The sequence below is a fragment of the Pan paniscus genome, chromosome 20 (genome assembly GCF_029289425.2).
Source record: "Pan paniscus chromosome 20, NHGRI_mPanPan1-v2.0_pri, whole genome shotgun sequence".
NCBI classification, from domain to species: domain Eukaryota; kingdom Metazoa; phylum Chordata; class Mammalia; order Primates; family Hominidae; genus Pan; species Pan paniscus.
In genome coordinates, this window is record NC_073269.2 from 6,499,011 (window position 1) to 6,517,438 (window position 18,428).

Sequence of the window (18,428 nt, forward strand, 5' to 3'; positions counted from 1 at the left end):
TCAGCCCCACACCCTCCTGGCTGTTCAGGGGTGCAGGAGCCCCCGCTGTGCCACCAGGCATCAAGGGACCATGTCAGGGCCATGGTTGCAATGCCCCCACCCCCGTATCCTTACCCTTCGGGGACTGGAACCTTCTTCTGGGCCTTGGGGGCCACTGGGTTCAGCTCCCCAGCAAAGAGAGCGCTGACCTCCTCTGCCACAGGCACATCCTTGGCCTGAAGCTTCTGGATGTGCTTGACCAGCTGCAGGATGCAGGACGCCTGCGGGGGACACAGGGGTCACTGCTGGCACCTGCCCAGAAGGCCACTTGGCCACCTTGAGGGACACGGGGTGGCTCAGCCCCTGGCACAGTGACGTGTGGGCCCCCTGGTACAGCCACATAGCCACAGAGAGCCCAGCCTTCATGCCGTCTCTGTCGTCGTCATCCTCGCCAGGAAGCAGCAGAAACAGACCAGTCCAGAAACAGAACAGAGATGGGGGCACAACAGGGAGCTTTGCCCACTGCAGAAATGCCTCCCATCAGGTCAGTGCCCCGACACCAGAAGCACCACCTCCCTCAGCCCCCGCGGGCTCCCCGCCTCTGTGCTGGCTCCAACTCAGACACAGCCAGGCTGGGCAGCTCCAACAGTGACCATGGGCCAAGGATCATGGCCAGCCCTGAGCTAATGCCACCGCACAGAGGAGCCCGGGGCCACGCCCCATGCAGCCTTGAAGCTGGGTCTCCTCGGCCATTGGACAGGCTGACGCCACTCCCGACCTCTCTCACAGATGGCCAGGTGCGATGGTTCACACCCGTAATCCTTGCACTTTGGGAGGCTGCGGAGTGTGGATCACCTGAGGTCGGAGTTTGAGACCAGCCTGGCCAACAAGGTGAAACTCCGTCTTTACTAAAAATACAAAAATTAGCCGGGCGTGGTGGCGGGTACCTATAATCCCAGCTACTAGAGAGGCTGAGGCAGAAGAATCCCTTGAACCCAGGGGATGGATGTTGTCATGAGCTGAGATCGCACCACTTGACTCCAGCTTGGGCAAAGGAGTGAAACTCCATCTCGAAAAAACAAAACAAAACAAAAAACAAACAGAAAAACAGACACCTGGGAAGTGGTGGGCACCGCCTGGCACAGGTGTACAGTCTGCTCAACCTAGAACCCACGTCACCTGCAGCCACCAGAAAGAGCCACTGCCGGCCCCAGGCTCTCACACCTGCTGTCTCGCCGCATGTGAAACAACCTCTTCCTGTGGCCAGGAGCAGCACCCCCACATACCCAGCACCCCAGAGACCTGCCCCAGTCCTACTGACAGATCCCCCGTCCTGCTGACCTCCAAGTCCCACTGATTAACCCCAAACCCCAGCTGGCACAAGTGGCAACAAAGGAATCTCAGTGAGTGGCTTCGGAAGAGGAAGCGAGGCCCCGTCGACCTGGCCGCCGCTGGACAGAAAGGCACTGAGGGCTCCCTGAGGCTCGGCCCAACATGGAGTGTTGGATCTTACCCGCTCCTGCACCTCCAGGTCTGCGCTCTGCACAAACTGGGGCAGCCGGTCCACCATGAGCTGGGTGACGGCCTGAGCGCCCTCTGCCTCCCCGGCCTGCTCCTTCTGCTGCAGGATGGAGGCGTAGAGCTTGACCACGTTCTGCACGTACACGGCCTGGATGTGGCCTGGCAGCGTGGTGACTCTGGGCCGCAGCATGGCCTCCAGAGTGTGGTGTGGTTCCTGCAGATGCCTGAGGACAGGAAACACTGTGAGCCCCCAGGATGCCAATCCCGGGGCTCCTCTCTAGCAGATGAGGACCTAGGAGGCCTGGGCTTGTCACCAACAAAGTGACTCTGGGCCCTTCCCATTCCCTGAGCGGTCTCCAGGGGCTGAGACACGAAGTAGAAGAAACCACAGGCCGTCAACAGCCCATAACACAAACAAGGCAGAGATGTGGAGATGACAGAGCCACTGAATGGAGGAAAGGTCAGAAGAGGAAAAAGGACAACGGGGTCAACTGTGCAGCTGGCCCTGGGAGGATAAGCAGGATGGGCAGGGAACAGACGGAACCGGGAGACCCTGATCTGTGGGACAGTGGGGCCTAGGGGTGCGCCTCACTGACATCTGACACAATGCCTTGGGACTTGAATATGTTTCTAGTCCACTTTTTTCCCAATAAGAAAATGATAGAAGTGGCCGGGTGTGGTGGCTTACGCCTATAATCCCAGCACTCTGGGAGGCCGAGGCAGGCAGATCACGAGGTCAGGAGTTTGAGACCAGCCTGGCCAACACGGTGAAACCCCATCTCTACTAAAAGTACAGAAAGTGAGGCCGGGCACGGTGGCTAACGCCTGTAATCCCAGCACTTTGGGACGCCGAGGCGGGCGGATCATGAGGTCAACAGATCGAGACCATCCTGGCTAACACGGTGAAACCCCATCTCTACTAAAAAATGCAAAAAAAATTAGCAGGGCATGGTGGCAGGCGCCTGTAGTCCCAGCTACTTGCGAGGCTGAGGCAGGAGAATGGCGTGAACCCAGGAGGCAGAGCTTGCAGTGAGCCGAGATCATGCCACTGCACTCCAGCCTGGGAAACAGATAGAGCAAGACTCTGTCTCAAAAAAAAAAAAAAAAAAAAAAAAAGAGTTAAGAGATCAGCCTGGCCAACATGGTGAAACCCCATCTCTAATAAGAATACAAAAAAATTAGCCAGGCTTGGGCTTGGTGGCAGGTGCCTGTAATCCCAGCTACTCGGGAAACTGAAGCAGGAGAATCGCTTGAACCCGGGAGGCAGAAGTTGCAGTGAGCCAAGATCGCGCCACTGCACTCCAGCCTGGGCAAAGCTTGGGAGATAGCAAGACTCTGTCTCGGGGCGAGGGGAAAAAAAGAAAATGACAGAAGTGCTCATCTCCAGGATGCAGGCTGGCTGGGGACCCTTTCGGGATCCCAGAAGTCAGGCGCCTTCCTGAGCTGGGGCAGGCCCAGGGTGGGGAGTGCTCGGTGTGGCCGTGATGAGCAGCAGGTAGCGGCCAGTGGTGCTGATGGGGCCGGGCCCAAGGCAGTGAGGCATAGCGGCAAATCTCATAAATTTCCAAGAGAGCCTGGAAATCCAGACTGCTGTGAGAACCGTGAGTCTCAGCAACACATTCCCACCTCCAGGCAGGCCTGGTGACCCGAGCCTGCCCAGCAGTGGCTGTGATCTGTCCTCTCAGCCAAGGAGAAGCTGACATTCCTGGAGACGGCAGGGGCAGTGTCGATAAGACCCATCCCTGCGGCCCACCTGGAACCTGGCACTGAGACCCCTGTGCCTCCAGAGGGGCCTGGCGCAGGCAGGCTGGGGCTGAGCAGGTGCCTCCCTGGGCCACCTAACTGCTACACGGAGCTCCCACCTCACCTACGGCAAACAGGGCTCAGAAGGGCTGCCACGTGCCCAGCTGGAACTGAGCCTTGCAGATGCCCAGGGCCAGCCCCCCATCTGCAGCCCACCCCATGGATCCTCCCACCTCCCAGTCCTAGTGCCCACGGGATCTACAATCTCCTGGGAACGCCACAGATGCCCGAGGGCAGAGGGCAGACAGGGCAGCACAGACTCGCCTCTGTAAAGGGGGAATGGGCCCGACCATTGTCAGGGGACAGGTGCTGGAAACCCACGGACCTGCAAGACGGCCGGGGTGGCAGGGCGATGGGAGACGGTAGGAAGGATCTGCCAGGCACGTCCCTGGTCCCTACCCCTCGGAAGCTTGGAGAAGCTGCCAGCCCAGAGGCCCAGCGCCCACTCACTCTGAGAACTCCCCGCAGATCCAGGCGGCAGCGTACAGCACCTCACAGATCCCGTTCCGCTGGGTGCTGCTGGCCAGCAGGTGTGCACTGTCAAGCAGCGCAGACATCTGGGACACGGCGAACTTGCGGATGGCCTTCACGCGGATGGCCACGTCCAGCATTTGGGCGGCGATGAGGTGGCCGTGCCGTGTGCCCTCCAGCCGGGTCAGCTCCACCAGGATGCTGATGTACCTGTGGGGCAGAGGCGGTGAGTGAGTGGCGCCACAGAACCCCCGGCCACACCCCTGGGAGCGGGACGCACCACTCGAAGTTGGTGATGTACTGGTAGTTGGACTGGCTGCAGATGTCAATGATCTTGGTGAGCAGCTCGTCACGGTAGGTGGTGCCCTCTGCCTTGTCTACGTGGGTCATCAGCTTCTTCACAATCTCCATCAGGTTCTTCTTGGACACCTGGGCAAAAGCGTACAGACAGTGGTGAGAGCGGACCCAGCCTGAGGCCTGCTTGGTGAGACACCCAACACCTGCTCCTGAGACAGAATCCACGGGACACAGGCGGACCCGGATTCACAGATCGATGCCAGGGAGGCAGCAGGCCCCTGCGATGTGGGCTGGGTTAGAGGCACACGACCCCAGCCAGGGAGCAACAACTGGCCCAGCACAGTCTGTTCTGCGGGCTTGGCCCCGCCCCCTCCACACAGGCCCTGGAAGACAGGCATGGGCTTGGCCCCGCCCCCTCCACACAGGCCCTGGAAGACAGGCATGGACCAGGACTGGCGCCCCTCTGCCCTGCCCCACCACACTAACTGATGGCCGAGTGTGAGGGGACTCCATGCATTCCACGTGGCTCTGCACCTGACACTTAATGTCCCTTAGAGAACTAAGGCCAGGCGGGCGGGCGGCGGACAGAGGGCACGCACCATCCCATAGAGCAGGTCCAGGGCCCGCAGCCGGATGGACTCGTCCTTGTCGTCCAGGCACTGCAGGATGAGGTCCTTGTGGGACTGCACGGACTTGGGGTGGGTCTTCAGGATCTTGGACATTGCCAGCAGCCCCAGGTACTTCACTGCAGAGAGAGGCCAGAGCCAGGTCAATGGGACGGACACAGGCAGCAGGGTGCAGGCAGGGCCCAAGGCTCTCCGGGCCAGGTCTCCACCTCGGGAGGCTGCCTGGCCTTGGCAACCTGGGGGTGGACAGAGCAAGTATCCCAGCTGGAGCTCACCACGAGGGATGTCGCCCTAGCAGAGTCCTCTCCCTGGGAGCCGGGGTGCAGGCTGCCCCCATGCCGGCTCCCTCAGGAAGGCCTCCCCTACCTACTACCACCTTGTAGTAGCTGCTGTCAGCTCTCCTCTTCCCACCCAGCCAGTGCAGGGAAGAACGCAGAGAAGACTTTCCAGCAGCAGCAGACACCCTCGGCCCAAGGCAGGGTCTCACCTGTACCCAGTACTCACTGTTCACCCGATTAGCCCAAACCAGCTCACGGACAGCTAAGGGTGGCTGGGCATGAGGCACAGATGCCACAACCTAAGCCAGGGCCACCCCAGCCACAGGGCACACAGCTGAACCCATTCACATACCGCCATCCACGGTGGCTTTCAGGCCACGGGGCAGCACTGAGCAGAGACAGACACTGTGAGGTCCACGGAGAAAACGCAGTAGTCCCCACCTACCCGTGGGGGATGGGCCCATGACCCCAGTGGAAGGCTGACACGGCGGGCGGTACTGAGACCCGCGTGTGGGTGTTTTTCTGACACGTCTGTGCTTATGGCGAAGTTCAGAGTGTACATTAGGCACAGTAAGAAATGAACAACTAATAGTAACTAAGAACAGAACAACCATAAAACACAGTCACAAAAGGTATGTGATCGCGGTCTCTCTTGCAATACCCGACTGCGGGGTGCTTGCCTATTTTTGGACTGTGTTGGGGGTACCTGAAACCTCAGATAAGGGGGGCCACTCCACTATCTGGGCTGTTGCAGGCGAGTTTGCCAACTCCTGCTCTCAACAAAAAGACCTGGCTTCAAAATGAGCGTCCAAAACACCGCCCAGGTACAAGGTACCAGGCAGGGGCCGCTAATTCTGATTCCTCAACAGAGCAGCATGGGGGCACCCACATGCAGGCAGGCACCTGGGCAAGGGTGCTGTGTGCTGCTCTATCTCACAACGCAAAGCCTCACGCACCCCCGCAAAAACATGCAGAGGCTGAAATATCCAGAAATTTCGGACCAAGGTGCTCAGTGAGTGGCATCTGTCCAACTGCCAGGATCTCCCCAGTGGGGACCTTTGCCATGCGCCCTGCATCTCCCCTGGGACTGGGGCTCAGAGGGAGCTGGTGTTTCCCAGCCACCCCACGCAGACAGGTCGGGGTGCAAGGGCGCCACAGGGCACTGGCAGAGGGCTGCCTCTGAGGCAGAGTGCCATCCATCAGGGAGACAGCTGGGGTTGCAGATGCCGTGTCCACTTCCTCCTCACACTAGGAGGACCCCTAACTTCACAGAGCTGGGGACACGAAAATGACAGCACTGGGGAGGGGATGACTCACAGTTCTGATCGGAGTCCTCGATCAATATCCTTAATTTCTGAACACAAAGCTGAAAAGAAGAAAAAAACGATGCTGATTACATCCTCTAAACCAAGGGTGAGTCCCACAGGTACCCTCCAGATTCAACCTCAACCTGGCCTAAGGCCCGGCATCAGCCCCGCCCAACAATCAAAGCCCAGGAGGGAAACAAGCATGGCCCACATGGGGCACTGGAGACAAGGGAGGCCCTGCTTCCCACGGGCGCTCTCCCCCACTCCTCAGTGCCCCATGCATCCACCCCACAGACACATGATGGGGATCCCAAGCAGGCTCGGGTAGGTAGTGCACACAGGACGCGGCTGTGCCCTCCCAAGCCCCAAGATGGCGTGGGGGGACCAGCACCTTGGTCACAGAGTGGGCAAGCTCCCGCCTGTGGAAAGGTGTGGCCTCTGCAGTGTGGGACCCCATGGTCCCCGCCCAGTGAGGGACGTACCTGGATGCTGGCGCTGTGGTTGGGCATGCCGGAGGACAGCGAGATGAGCACTGCAACAGACAGCTTGGTCAGCACCGCGGTCAGCACCATGGCCAGCGCCGACACCCACTCAGGGCCACGGGGCACCAGCACCCCCTCGCCGGGAGCAGGGATGGGAGGGAGGACAGAAATGCCACTGGGTTTGGGACCACGCAGCCCAACTGTGTTTGCAAAAACCTAGCTCCATCACAGGCCTGAGGATAGGAACCTGCAGGGGCCCCCACCCCCACTGACAGGATGGCTCGGGGCCTCAGCTGTTCCTGCAAACACTGTGGTTCACTCGCAACCCCTGCTTCCCTCTGGAGTCTGGAATCCCGGCAGGGGCCAGGCCCCGAGGCCACAGGACCAGACCCTGTAGGAACCCAGGCGCTGGGTCTCTGGGAGCCTCTGTGGTGACACTTCACAAATTATCATCACAGCTCACTGCTGGGGGATGAAGCACATCCTGCAAGACTCCACTGAAAGAAGGCTCTAGAAGCTGGGCCTGGCCTCCCCAACATCCCTGGAGCCATTCCCCTTTGCTGACTCTGCTGCGTCCTTTGGGCAGGGACAGGCAGGCAGCGAGAAGCCGACCCTCAGAGCCCCAGCTCTAACAGCTTTAAAAGAAAGACATGAAGCCAGGGGACCGCCAGGCACATGCAGGGACAGAGACTCATTTTCCAACAAGCCAGTGGCATGGGATGAAGGCGTACAGGAGACCGTGTGTGTGTGTGCGTGTGCGTGTGTTTTCTTTTTAAGACATGGGTTCTTGGAAGCTAAGCTATGAGGACACAAAAGCATAACAATGATCTAGGCCAGGCGCGGTGGCTCATGCCTGTAATCCCAGCACTTTGGGAGGCTGAGGCGGGCAGATGACCTGAGGTCGGGAGTTCAAGACCAGCCTGACCAACATGGAGAAACTCTGTCTCTACTAAAAATACAAAAATAAGCAGGAGTGGTGGAGCATGTCTGTAACCCCAGCTACTCTGGAGGCTGAGGCAGGAGAATCGCTTGACCTGAGAGGCGGAGGTTGCGGTGAGCCAAGATTGTGCCATTGAACTCCAGCCTGGGCAACAAGAGAGAAACTCTGCGATCCCCCCCACCGCCCCAAAAAAGAATGATCTAATGGACTCCAGGGACTTGTGGGAGATGGGGGGTGAGGGATAAGAGACTGCACATGGGGTGCAGTGTACACTGCCTGGGTGTTGGTGCACATAAATCTCAGAAATCACCGCTAAAGAACTGATCCCTGTAACCAAATACCACCAAATGCCGCCCAAAAACTACTGAAATAATAATTTTTTTAATACAAAAAATACAAATATCTGGAAATGAATAACCCTGGACAGAAAGTCTACATATAAATGTAAATACGAACGAAGAAATGTGGCAAAATAAATGCATATTCACGCATGCAAGATTTCAGAAATGTCACACCCAATCTTTGTAGGAGTGTTGTTTTTTTGTTTTGTTTTGTTTTGTTTTTTGAGAAGAAGTTTCGCTCTTGTTGCCCAGGCTGGAGTGCAACGGCACAATCTTGGCTCACTGCAACCTCTGCCTCCCTGGTTCAAGCAATTCTCCTGCTTCAGCCTCCCAAGTAGTCGGGATTACAGGCGCCCGACACCAAGCCCTGCTAATTTTTGTATTTTTTAGGTAGAGATGGGGTTTCACCATTATTGGCTAGGCTGGTCTTGAACTCCTAACCTCAGGTGATCCACCTGCCTCGGCCTCCCAAAGTGCTGGGATTACAGGCGTGAGCCACCACGCCCAGCCAGGAGTGTTATGTGAATATAAAAGTAGATGGTAATTTTTTTTTCTTGAAATAGGTGTATAGATTATCCAGGTAAGAACAAATGTATTTTAAACAGAAATGTAGGCCAGGCGCGGTGTGTAGATGTGTTAATTATCTGAATTGTGCTATTTGACAATCTAGAGGTGTACCTTAAAAATATACCATTTTTAATTGTCAACTATACCTAAGTAAAGCTAGAAAAAAAAAAAAAAAAAGAGATGGGGTGCTGGCTGAGTACAGTAACTCAGGCCTGTAATCCCATCACTTTGAGAGGTCAAGGCAGGAGGATGGCTTGAGCCCAGGAGTTCAAGAACAGCCTGGGCAACATAGTGAGACCTTGTCTCTACCAAAAATTCAAAAAATTATCTGGGTGGGGTGGCATGCGCCTGTAGAAGCAAGAGGACTGCTTAAGCCTGGGAGGTCAAGGCTGCAGTGAGCTATGATCGCACCACTGCACACCAGCCTCAAGAGAGACAGAGTCTCACTCTGTCTGCAGCCTGGAACTCCTGGGCTCAAGTGATGCTCTTGCCTCAGCCTCCTGAATAGCTGGGCCCTCATACTGGTGAGAAGCTTCTGCTTTATCAACCATAAGGAAGTGCACCGCCCAGTGCCCCGTGAGGCTTTGGCTGACTTGGAGCAGCTTGGCAGAGACCACTGGGGACACAGGTCGTTGGCCCTTGTGCCCTGGCCCAGCCGGAGGCATGGATTCTGACTCTGCCTTAGAAAATATTTTTGTGGGCCAGGCGCAGTGGCTCAGGCCTGTAATCCTAGCACTTTGGGAGGCTGAGGCAGGCGGATCAAGAGGTCAGGAGTTCGAGACCAGCCTGACCAACGTAGTGAAACTCCGTCTCTACTAAAAATACAAAAATTAGCCAGGCGTGGTGGCGGGCGCCTATAGTCCCTGCTACTCGGGAGGCTGAGGCAGGAGAATGGCGTGAACCCGGGAGGCGGAGGTTGCAGTGAGCCAAGTTGCGCCACTGCACACCAGCCTGGGCAACAGAGTGAGACTCTGTCTCAAAAAAAAAAAAAAGAGAGAGAAAATATTTTTGTGGTAGATGCTGCTGCTTAAGTATCCACGGGTGAAACGATATGATGTCTCAGGAGTGCTTTAAAGTCTCAGAAAAAATGCAGTGTACTGTGAGAGCGGATGGCAGGCCCTGAGCAGCAGGGGCCGGCATCTGTGGAAGCAGGTATGAGGAGGGGCTTTATCTGCAGGTGAATCTTTCATACCCAGGGGGACTCCAGAGTGGCTGGGCCACCAGGCAGCTTAAGAAGCAAACACCCAGCACCAACGGCAGTGGAAGACCAGGCAGACGCATGGCCACCTTGACAGCAGAGGCCTGGGACGGCCTCCCAGCCAGCCCCAGTCCCCACCAGCCAGCTTTCCTTCTCAGTTCCAGCAGGGGTGGCGCTCGGGGACACCAGGCCTGGCGCCCTCCTGTCCCCACCCGAGACCCCAGCCTGGCAGTGCCAGCCCTTCCAGATGGGGAGAGTGCCAGTTCTCACCTGCAATCACGGTGTTCACACATTCATAGAGGAGAGACATGGCAGACGTGCTAAGGAAAGGAACACAGGGAAGCAGCATGAGGACTGGGGGCCTCGTCAGATGCGGTGACCCAGTGCCGGCGGCTCAGCTGGAGACGGCCTCCGCCCCAAAGCCCAGGGAGTGTGCCCCAGGAGGGAGCCCATGCCTTGCTCTCCAAGGCCTGTGGTGCTCGGCTGGTCATCGTCTCACCTTCCCAGAAAGGGCAGGTGAGCAATCCCTCTGCAACTGCAGGCCCGTGACAGCAGCCACGCAGGCATGGACCATGCACCCCCGGCAGCCTGTGAGATGGCAATACCGCCTTCCTACTGCATCTTTTCTAGAGTTTTTTTTGTTTTGTTTTTTGTCTTTTCTGAGACGGAGTCTCGCTCTGTTGCCCAGGCCGGAGTGCAATGGCGCGGTCTCGGCTCACTGCGACCTCCGCCTCTCAGGTTCAAGCGGTTCTCCTGCCTCAGCCTCCTGTGCAGCTGGGATTGCAAGCATGCACCACCACGCCCGGCTAATTTTTGTATTTTTTAGGTAGAGACGGGGTTTCACCATGTTGCCTAGACTGCTCTTGAACTCCTGACCTCAAGTGATCTACTCGCCTTGGCCTCCCAAAGCGCTGGGATCACAGGCGTGAGCCACAGCTCCCAGCCCTTTTCGGTGTTTCGATGTGTTCAGACACACAGATACTCGCCATGGAGTCGCAGCTGCTTACAGCTTTACAGTCACCTGCAGGGCAGGGCCGCAGCCAGGAGAATGGCCACGTGCCGTAGCCTAGGAGTGTGGCGAGCTTCACCAGTAAGTCTGTGTGCGCGTATGCTACACTGCTCACATGGTGAAATGTACTAATGACACCCTTCTGTGAATGTGTCCTTGTTGCTGACACGTGACTGCATCTGAAAGTCATGGCGATGACGACTCTGCCTGCGGCCCACTGCACCCTTCCCCTTCCCTGCAGTGGGGGCCGGGGAGGGGTCCTGGCTCCTCCTCAGCACTTGGTCTGAGGAATTGAAGTGTCCCCTTCTAGCAACCAAAGGCAGCCTGGCCTGAAAAGGCTCCTAACATAGGATCCCATTCCACAACCTTGCAGTGTGGAGACCCACAAAGAAAACCCAAACTCCCCAAATGTCTCTAGCAGCATGGAGAAGAGTCTAGTGGCCGGGAATGCCACCACAGGCTTCCAGTCTAGGACGGACAGTCATCTTTCAGCTGCTTCACGCCCAGCCCCCGCTGTACCGCACTGGGGCCGGGCTCCCAGCCGCTCCAGCACTGCACCCCGTGGAGCCGGCCTGCCCCACAGCTCCGACACTGCACCCCATGGAGCCGGCCTGCCCCACAGCTCCGACACTGCACACCGTGGAGCCGGCCCGCCCCCGCCGCTCCGACACTGCACCCCGTGGAGCCGGCCCGCCCCCGCCGCTCCGACACTGCACCCCGTAGAGCCGGCCTGCCCCCGCCGCTCCAGCACTGCACCCCGCGGAGCCCGCCTGCCCCACAGCTCTGACACTGCACCCCGCGGAGCCCGCCTGCCCCGCCGCTCCGACACTGCACCCCGTGGAGCCCGCCTGCCCCGCCGCTCCGACACTGCACCCCGTGGAGCCGGCCCGCCCCACAGCTCCGACACTGCACCCCGTAGAGCCGGCCTGCCCCCGCCGCTCCAGCACTGCACCCCGCGGAGCCCGCCCGCCCCCGCCGCTCCGACACTGCACCCCGTGGAGCCGGCCCGCCCCCGCCGCTCCGACACTGCACCCCGTGGAGCCGGCCCGCCCCCGCCGCTCCGACACTGCACCCCGTGGAGCCGGCCCGCCCCCGCCGCTCCGACACTGCACCCCGTGGAGCCGGCCCGCCCCCGCCGCTCCGACACTGCACCCCGTGGAGCCGGCCTGCCCCACAGCTCCTCCGACACTGCACCCCGTGGAGCCCGCCTGCCCCCGCCGCTCCGACACTGCACCCCGTGGAGCCGGCCCGCCCCCACCGCGCATGGCCTGCACTCACCTGTGGATGAGATTGGTGAGGGGCTCGATCAGCTTCTTGCCCAGCCGCGGTTCCAAAGGAGTAAGAGCACCGAACTGTGGGGACAGCAGGGCTTGGTCACCCGCAGGGAATGCCCCACGCAGGGTGAGGAGGCCACATTCCCGGGCAGTACTTGCCAGCTTGATGATCTTGATGAGGACCCAGTTGTTGGTGGAGGACGTCATCAGCTTGAAAAAGAGCGGGGCCAGGGACAGGTAGTTCTTAGGGTTGCGTCTGGCCAGCTCGCAGATGACATTGACGGCAGCCGACTGAACCCCTGGGGAACAAGGGGTCCTCATCAGCATGCCTGTCCTTCCACCTAGAAAACCATCCTACTGTCTTCCTGGCCCGCAAGGAAGTTCTGGGGCCTGTAGCAGCTCCCAATGAACATGGCCCTGGCTCTGCCACCTCCTCCTGGTGACAGGGACAGCAGCCACAGACCTGATCCTCCAGGGAACAGGCCACAGCAGCCAGCTCCTGGCGCTGAGAAAGCATTGCTCGGCACTGTTGCCAGGAACAAGTGCGCACAAGCGTCACCAAGCTCAGGACGGCCTGACAGCGGCCCTCTGAGTGGGGGTTTCAGCATGAGGGTTCCAGAAACAGCTGCCCAGCCATCGGGGCTCAGGGAGTCTTCCTGCTGCATCCATGCCCACCACTCCAGGGAGAAGCTCGCCCATCGGGTCCCGTGCTTAGGGCTGGGGTCTCCCCTCCTGCACACAGGGCCTTGGGATTCCTGTGGGCTGGCTTTGGGGTCCACTGACCCACGCCTGCCACACGCCAGAGGCTTCACACACCGGCCCAGGGAAACTCAGTGAAACTGAATCTGCAGCTGCGTCGCGCAGTCACCACACCACAAATACACAACAGCTACACTAGGTGGAGGCAGCTCCTGCACGGGACATATGGTCTAGACCGTCCCCTGCCCTGTGGAAGGTGCCTCCTGGTGGCACTGGTCCTAAGAGGGGCTGGCAGGCGTGGGTACACCTCTGCTCAGGGACACGACAGACTCACCGCCAGCTGCCACATTGGATCTTACTGCCCCCACCACCAGCACCTCCCTCCTGGCTGCCCCAGCGAGGGGAGGCCCAGCCACCTCCAACAGGCATGTTCCTGGACTCAGCCCTACACCACTCCCCGCAGCACCCCCCAAAACACGCCACCACCTCTTCCCAGGGCACCGGCTGAGCCCCCACCCTCAACCCTGAGGCTTAACTCAAATCCACAAACCGGGGTCGGGGTCCTCCAGCTTCTCCTTCAGCCGGGGAAAGGCAGGGCGCAGCGACTCGGGGTACTTCAGGAACACCTTGTACATGATCAGCACAGCCTTCTTCCTGATGTAGGGCTTGGTGTGTGACATCTGTGGGGCAGCGGGCTTCAGCCTGCGCGGGCTTTCTGCGCCTCATCCCTGCTCTCGCCCCTCCCAGCCGCCTCCTCCACAGAGAGGAGACGCCCTCCAGCCCGACGCTGTGGCTGCACACCAGTCCCAGGGGCCACAGACCAGCATCTTGGATGGCATGGAAGCCAGCCTCACTGTGCCCCTGACTCAGGCCTGCCCTCCAGAGAGAGCCCTCTTCCCTTGTGGCCTTCCTGCCCCAGGGTCCTGGGTCCCACAGTGGGAGGAAGGCTGGAGAGGAAAGTCACACAGGGAACGAGGGTGTGCTGGGAACACAGCCTACAGCCCAGCTCCCCACGGCTGTGCCCTGCGACTGCTCAAATTCCCCAGCGGGAGCCCTCCCATCTAACAGGCCCGGGGAGTCGCCTCGAACTGCCTGGTCCTGACAGAGCCAATCCATGATGGGGCACTGACATCCACCCTCTCGTGAGCTCCCCACTGCTTTACTCTAGAGGAGCCGGCACTCTGTGAAGGCCAGCAGTCAGTGTTTTCAGCTTCATGGGCCAGACAGCCTCTGTCATGACCATACAGCTGTGCCTTCACAACCAAGGCCACCAGAGACAACACAACACGTGGAAAGAAGGTGCAGCCGGCTGGATTTGGCCCTGTGCCGCAGCCTGCTGGTCCCTGATCTAGAAGCTTAGCAGGCTGTGCTGACAATCTCCAAGACCATCAGCCACGATCTAGACACCTCCAGGCGGACAGGCAGCCACGTGGGGACGGCGCCCATCGGCCACGATGTAGACACCTCCAGGTGGACAGGCAGCCACGAGAGGACAGGGCCCATCGGCCACGATCTAGACACCAGGTGGACAGGCAGCCACGAGAGGACAGCGCCCATCGGCCACGATCTAGACACCTCCGGGCGGACAGGCAGCCACGCGGGGACAGTGCCCATTGGCCACGATCTAGACACCAGGTGGACAGGCAGCCACGCGGGGACAGTGCCCATCGGCCACGATCTAGACACCTCCGGGTGGACAGGCAGCCACGTGGGGATGGCGCCCATCGGCCACAATCTAGACACCTCCGGGTGGACAGGCAGCCACGTGGGGACAGCGCCCATCGGCCACGATCTAGACACCTCCGGGTGGACAGGCAGCCACGCGGGGACGGCGCCCATCAGCCACGATCTAGACACCTCTGGGTGGACAGGCAGCCACGCGGGGACGGCGCCCATTGGCCATGATCTAGACACCTCCGGACGGACAGGCAGCCACGCGGGGACAGCGCCCATCGGCCACGATCTAGACACCTCTGGGTGGACAGGCAGCCACGCAGGGATGGCGCCCATCGGCCACGATCTAGACACCTCCGGGTGGACAGGCAGCCACGCGGGGACGGCGCCCATCGGCCACGATCTAGACACCAGGTGGACAGGCAGCCACGTGGGGACAGCGCCCATCGGCCATGATCTAGACACCAGGTGGACAGGCAGCCACGCGGGGACAGCACCCATCGGCCACGATCTAGACACCAGGTGGACAGGCAGCCACGCGGGGACAGCACCCATCGGCCACGATCTAGACACCTCCGGGTGGACAGGCAGCCACGCAGGGACAGCGCCCATCAGCCACGATCTAGACACCGGGTGGACAGGCAGCCACACGGGGACAGCGCCCATCGGCCACGATCTAGACACCTCCGGGTGGACAGGCAGCCACGCAGGGACAGCGCCCATCAGCCACGATCTAGACACCAGGTGGACAGGCAGCCACGTGGGGACAGCGCCCATCGGCCACGATCTAGACACCTCTGGGTGGACAGGCAGCCACGCGGGGACAGTGCTTCCCAGGGAGGAAAGCATGCCCCCTCCACATTGTTAATCTGGCTACTGTGTTTTAAATGAAAAGGAACAAAGGTCCCCTCATGAGCTGGAGGTTAAGTCAGGCACAAAACAGATGTTTCTGGGGCCAAAATTTCCAGGGGCTTTCCAGGTTTTAGACTGTCACAGCCGGGGGCGTAGCCTTTGACAAGCAGAGTGGCAAGGAGGAGTCAAGCTGTGGTCAGGGATGGAGGAAAGAGAACCACACAGAAGCCCACTGGCAGCTCAGACAGGAGCCACTGTCAGACCTCAGGGCAAACATCCCCCACCGTGCCTGGCCTGTCAGGGACACCCTGTTCCTCCTCTCGGCAAGATGATTTCAAATATCAACTTAAGACACGCAGGAACCAAAGCGACCCAAGAGCCGCTCCACCAGCTGACAGTGATTTGGTTCCCATTTCAAGCAGGCCACGCACCGGGGACCCCGGCCGGTTTCCGCATAGCCAAGCTTCCCAGCCATGCCACTTTGACCGAGTTTTTCCCAGAGCAGACATGCAGGGGTGGTGGGCAGGCCTACAAACTCACCAGTGTCATGATGTCATTTGCCAGGTCTCTGGCAAGGTCTGGGGTGACGAAGCAGGACAGACCCGTCAGTGCAACGCCTGTGTCGTACTGGCTGGGGCTGCTCAAGTCCTGGAAAGTGAGAGAAAGGGGCCGTGGCCAGGATGCCCTGGGTGGCACATCCGACGCCTGGGTCGCCAGGAGCACCAGGAGCGAAATTCTCCCAGGATGCCCCAGGACTCGGCATATCCTCTTGGGGTGCAGGTGTGCCTTAGCACCCCTGCTGCTGAGGGGTCTGAAGCTGAACTCGGACAAAGAGGAAGAATTTACAGCCCATGGGAGACTCTGTCACCAAGAGAGGAGCCGGGATGGGCGCGGCTGGAAACTCTGACGTCTGAGGCACAGGCTGAAACGCTCTGTGTGCGGGAATCAGCTGAGTTTCTCGGCCCCTCCTGGGTGGGCAGGGCTGGGGACAGGGAGGTCTGAGGCACAGGCTGAAACGCTCTGTGTGCGGGAATCAGCTGAGTTTCTCGGCCCCTCCTGGGTGGGCAGGGCTGGGGACAGGGAGGTCTGAGGCACAGGCTGAAACGCTCTGTGTGCGGGAATCAGCTGAGTTTCTCGGCCCCTCCTGGGTGGGCAGGGCTGGGGACAGGGAGCTCTAGGCCACAAACTGAAGCACTCTGCGTGGGAATCAACCAAGTTTCCTGGCACCTCCTGGGACACAGGCGCCTGTCACAAGTCACTCCAAGTGTGGGGAAGGGCCACCCAGGGTGCAAGAGCAGAGCGTTCCAGGCCTAAAACCAGGGCTTCCCTTACCTATCACTGGCAGCTCCCAGCTTGCAGGGACGGCGGTGCTGGGCCTGGCACAGAATGGGCAGGAAAGCCCCACAGGATGGGGTCCTCAGAGGCCCTGCTCCCATTTGGGGTCCCTTTCCGCAACAACTGAGGGGAAGGGCCCAGGAACAGCTCCCGTGGGTCCCTCTCAAAGTTCAGCTGGCAGCTGCCCACGCCCTCCCATGGACTCTGCCCCAGCTCTTCATTCCCGCAGCTCTCACTAAAACACGGCATCTGCCCCAGCTCCTGTGTTAGCACTTGGGGAAATAAATCCTCTCTTGATATCACAAACCTGCTCTGGGGGAGAGATCTTCTTAAGGAAACTCCCGAGACTTCATCTATATATGCATCTACCAAGATCCGTTTTCAGGGTTAATATTCTGTGTTCAAAATATGACAAGGCCAGCTTTTTTTTTTTTTTTTGAGACGAGTCTCACTCTGTCCCCCAGGCTGGAATGCAGTGGTGCGATCTCAGCTCACTGCAACCTCCACCTCCCAAGTTCAAGCAATTCTCTGCCCCAGCCTCCCAAGTAGCTGGGATTACAGGTGCGTGTCACCACGCCTGGCTAATTTTTGTATTTTTAGTACAGATGGGGTTTTACCATGTTGGCCAGGCTGGTCTTGAACTCTTGATCTAATGATCCGCCCACCATGGCCTCCCAAAGTGCTGGGATTACAGGCGTGAGCCACCGTGCGGGGCCAACTGGTTCTTTTAAAAGGACACAGTGGCCGTGCGCGGTGGCTCACACCTGTAATCCCAGCACTTTGGGAGTCTGAGGCGGGAAGATCACGAGGTCAGGAGATCGAGACCATCCTGACCAACATGGTGAAACCCTGTCTCTCCTAAAATACAAAAAATTAGTTGGACACCGTGGTGCACACTTGTAGTTCCAGCTACTTGAGAGGCTGAGGCAGGAGAATTGCTTGAACCCAGAAGGCAGAGGTTGCAGTGAGCCGACATTGTACTCCAGATGGCGACAGAGTGAGACTCTGTCTCAAAAAATAAATAAAATAAAATAAAATAACACAGTGAGCTGAAGTGGTGGCACACACTTCTAATCCTACCACTTTGGAAGGCCGAAGCAGGAGGATCACTTGAGCCCAGGAGTTTGAGACCAGCCTAGGCAACGTAGTGAAACCCTCCCTGCCACTACAAAAAATACAAAAAAAATCAGCCAGGTGTGGTGGTGTATGCCTGTAGTCCGAGCTACTCAGGAGGCTAAGGTGGGGAGATCGCTTGAGCCTAGGAGGTCAAGGCTGCAGTGAGCTGCAATTGCGCTACTGCTCTCCAGCCTGGGTGACAGAGCAAAACCCTGTCTCAAAAAAAAAAAAAAAAAAAGTAAGAAAATAATTTTTTTTAGGGCTGGGCGTGGTGGCTCACACCTTTAATTCCAGCACTTTGGGAGGCCGAGGCAGGCAGATCATGAGGTCAGGAGTTCAAGACTAGCCTGACCAACATGGTGAAACCCTGTCTCTACTAAAAATACCCTAAAAAAATAATAATAATAATAATTTTTTTTTTTTTTTGAGACAGAGTCTCGCTCTGTCACCCAGCCTGGAGTGCAATGGCACAATCTTGGCTCACCACAACCTCCGCCTCCTGGGTTCAAACAATTCTCCTGCCTCAGTCTCCTGAGTAGCTGGGATTATAGGCACGCACCACCACGCCCGGCTAATTTTGTATTTTTAGTAGAGACGGGGCTTCACCATGTTGGTCAGGCTAGTCTCAAACTCCCAACCTCAGAAGATCCACCCGCCTC

The 18,428-nt window shown here is 58.7% G+C and overlaps 1 protein-coding gene across 2 annotated transcripts in view; it reads right to left on the minus strand.

Annotated features, from left to right (window-relative positions):
- The window catches only part of AP3D1 (adaptor related protein complex 3 subunit delta 1), a 51,419-nt gene that overhangs the window by 16,182 nt on the left and 16,809 nt on the right, over positions 1-18,428 (minus strand). For both annotated transcript variants that reach the window (XM_034946369.3, XM_034946370.3), the window contains exons 5-16: positions 15,859-15,966; positions 13,343-13,472; positions 12,253-12,392; positions 12,098-12,171; positions 10,081-10,130; positions 6,765-6,814; positions 6,293-6,341; positions 4,671-4,816; positions 4,055-4,203; positions 3,754-3,984; positions 1,493-1,724; positions 115-260 (exon numbers count right to left, since the gene is read on the minus strand). In XM_034946369.3, coding sequence (XP_034802260.1) covers positions 115-260; positions 1,493-1,724; positions 3,754-3,984; positions 4,055-4,203; positions 4,671-4,816; positions 6,293-6,341; positions 6,765-6,814; positions 10,081-10,130; positions 12,098-12,171; positions 12,253-12,392; positions 13,343-13,472; positions 15,859-15,966 — 1,505 coding nt within the window. The remainder of the gene's footprint in view (positions 1-114; positions 261-1,492; positions 1,725-3,753; positions 3,985-4,054; positions 4,204-4,670; positions 4,817-6,292; positions 6,342-6,764; positions 6,815-10,080; positions 10,131-12,097; positions 12,172-12,252; positions 12,393-13,342; positions 13,473-15,858; positions 15,967-18,428) is intronic.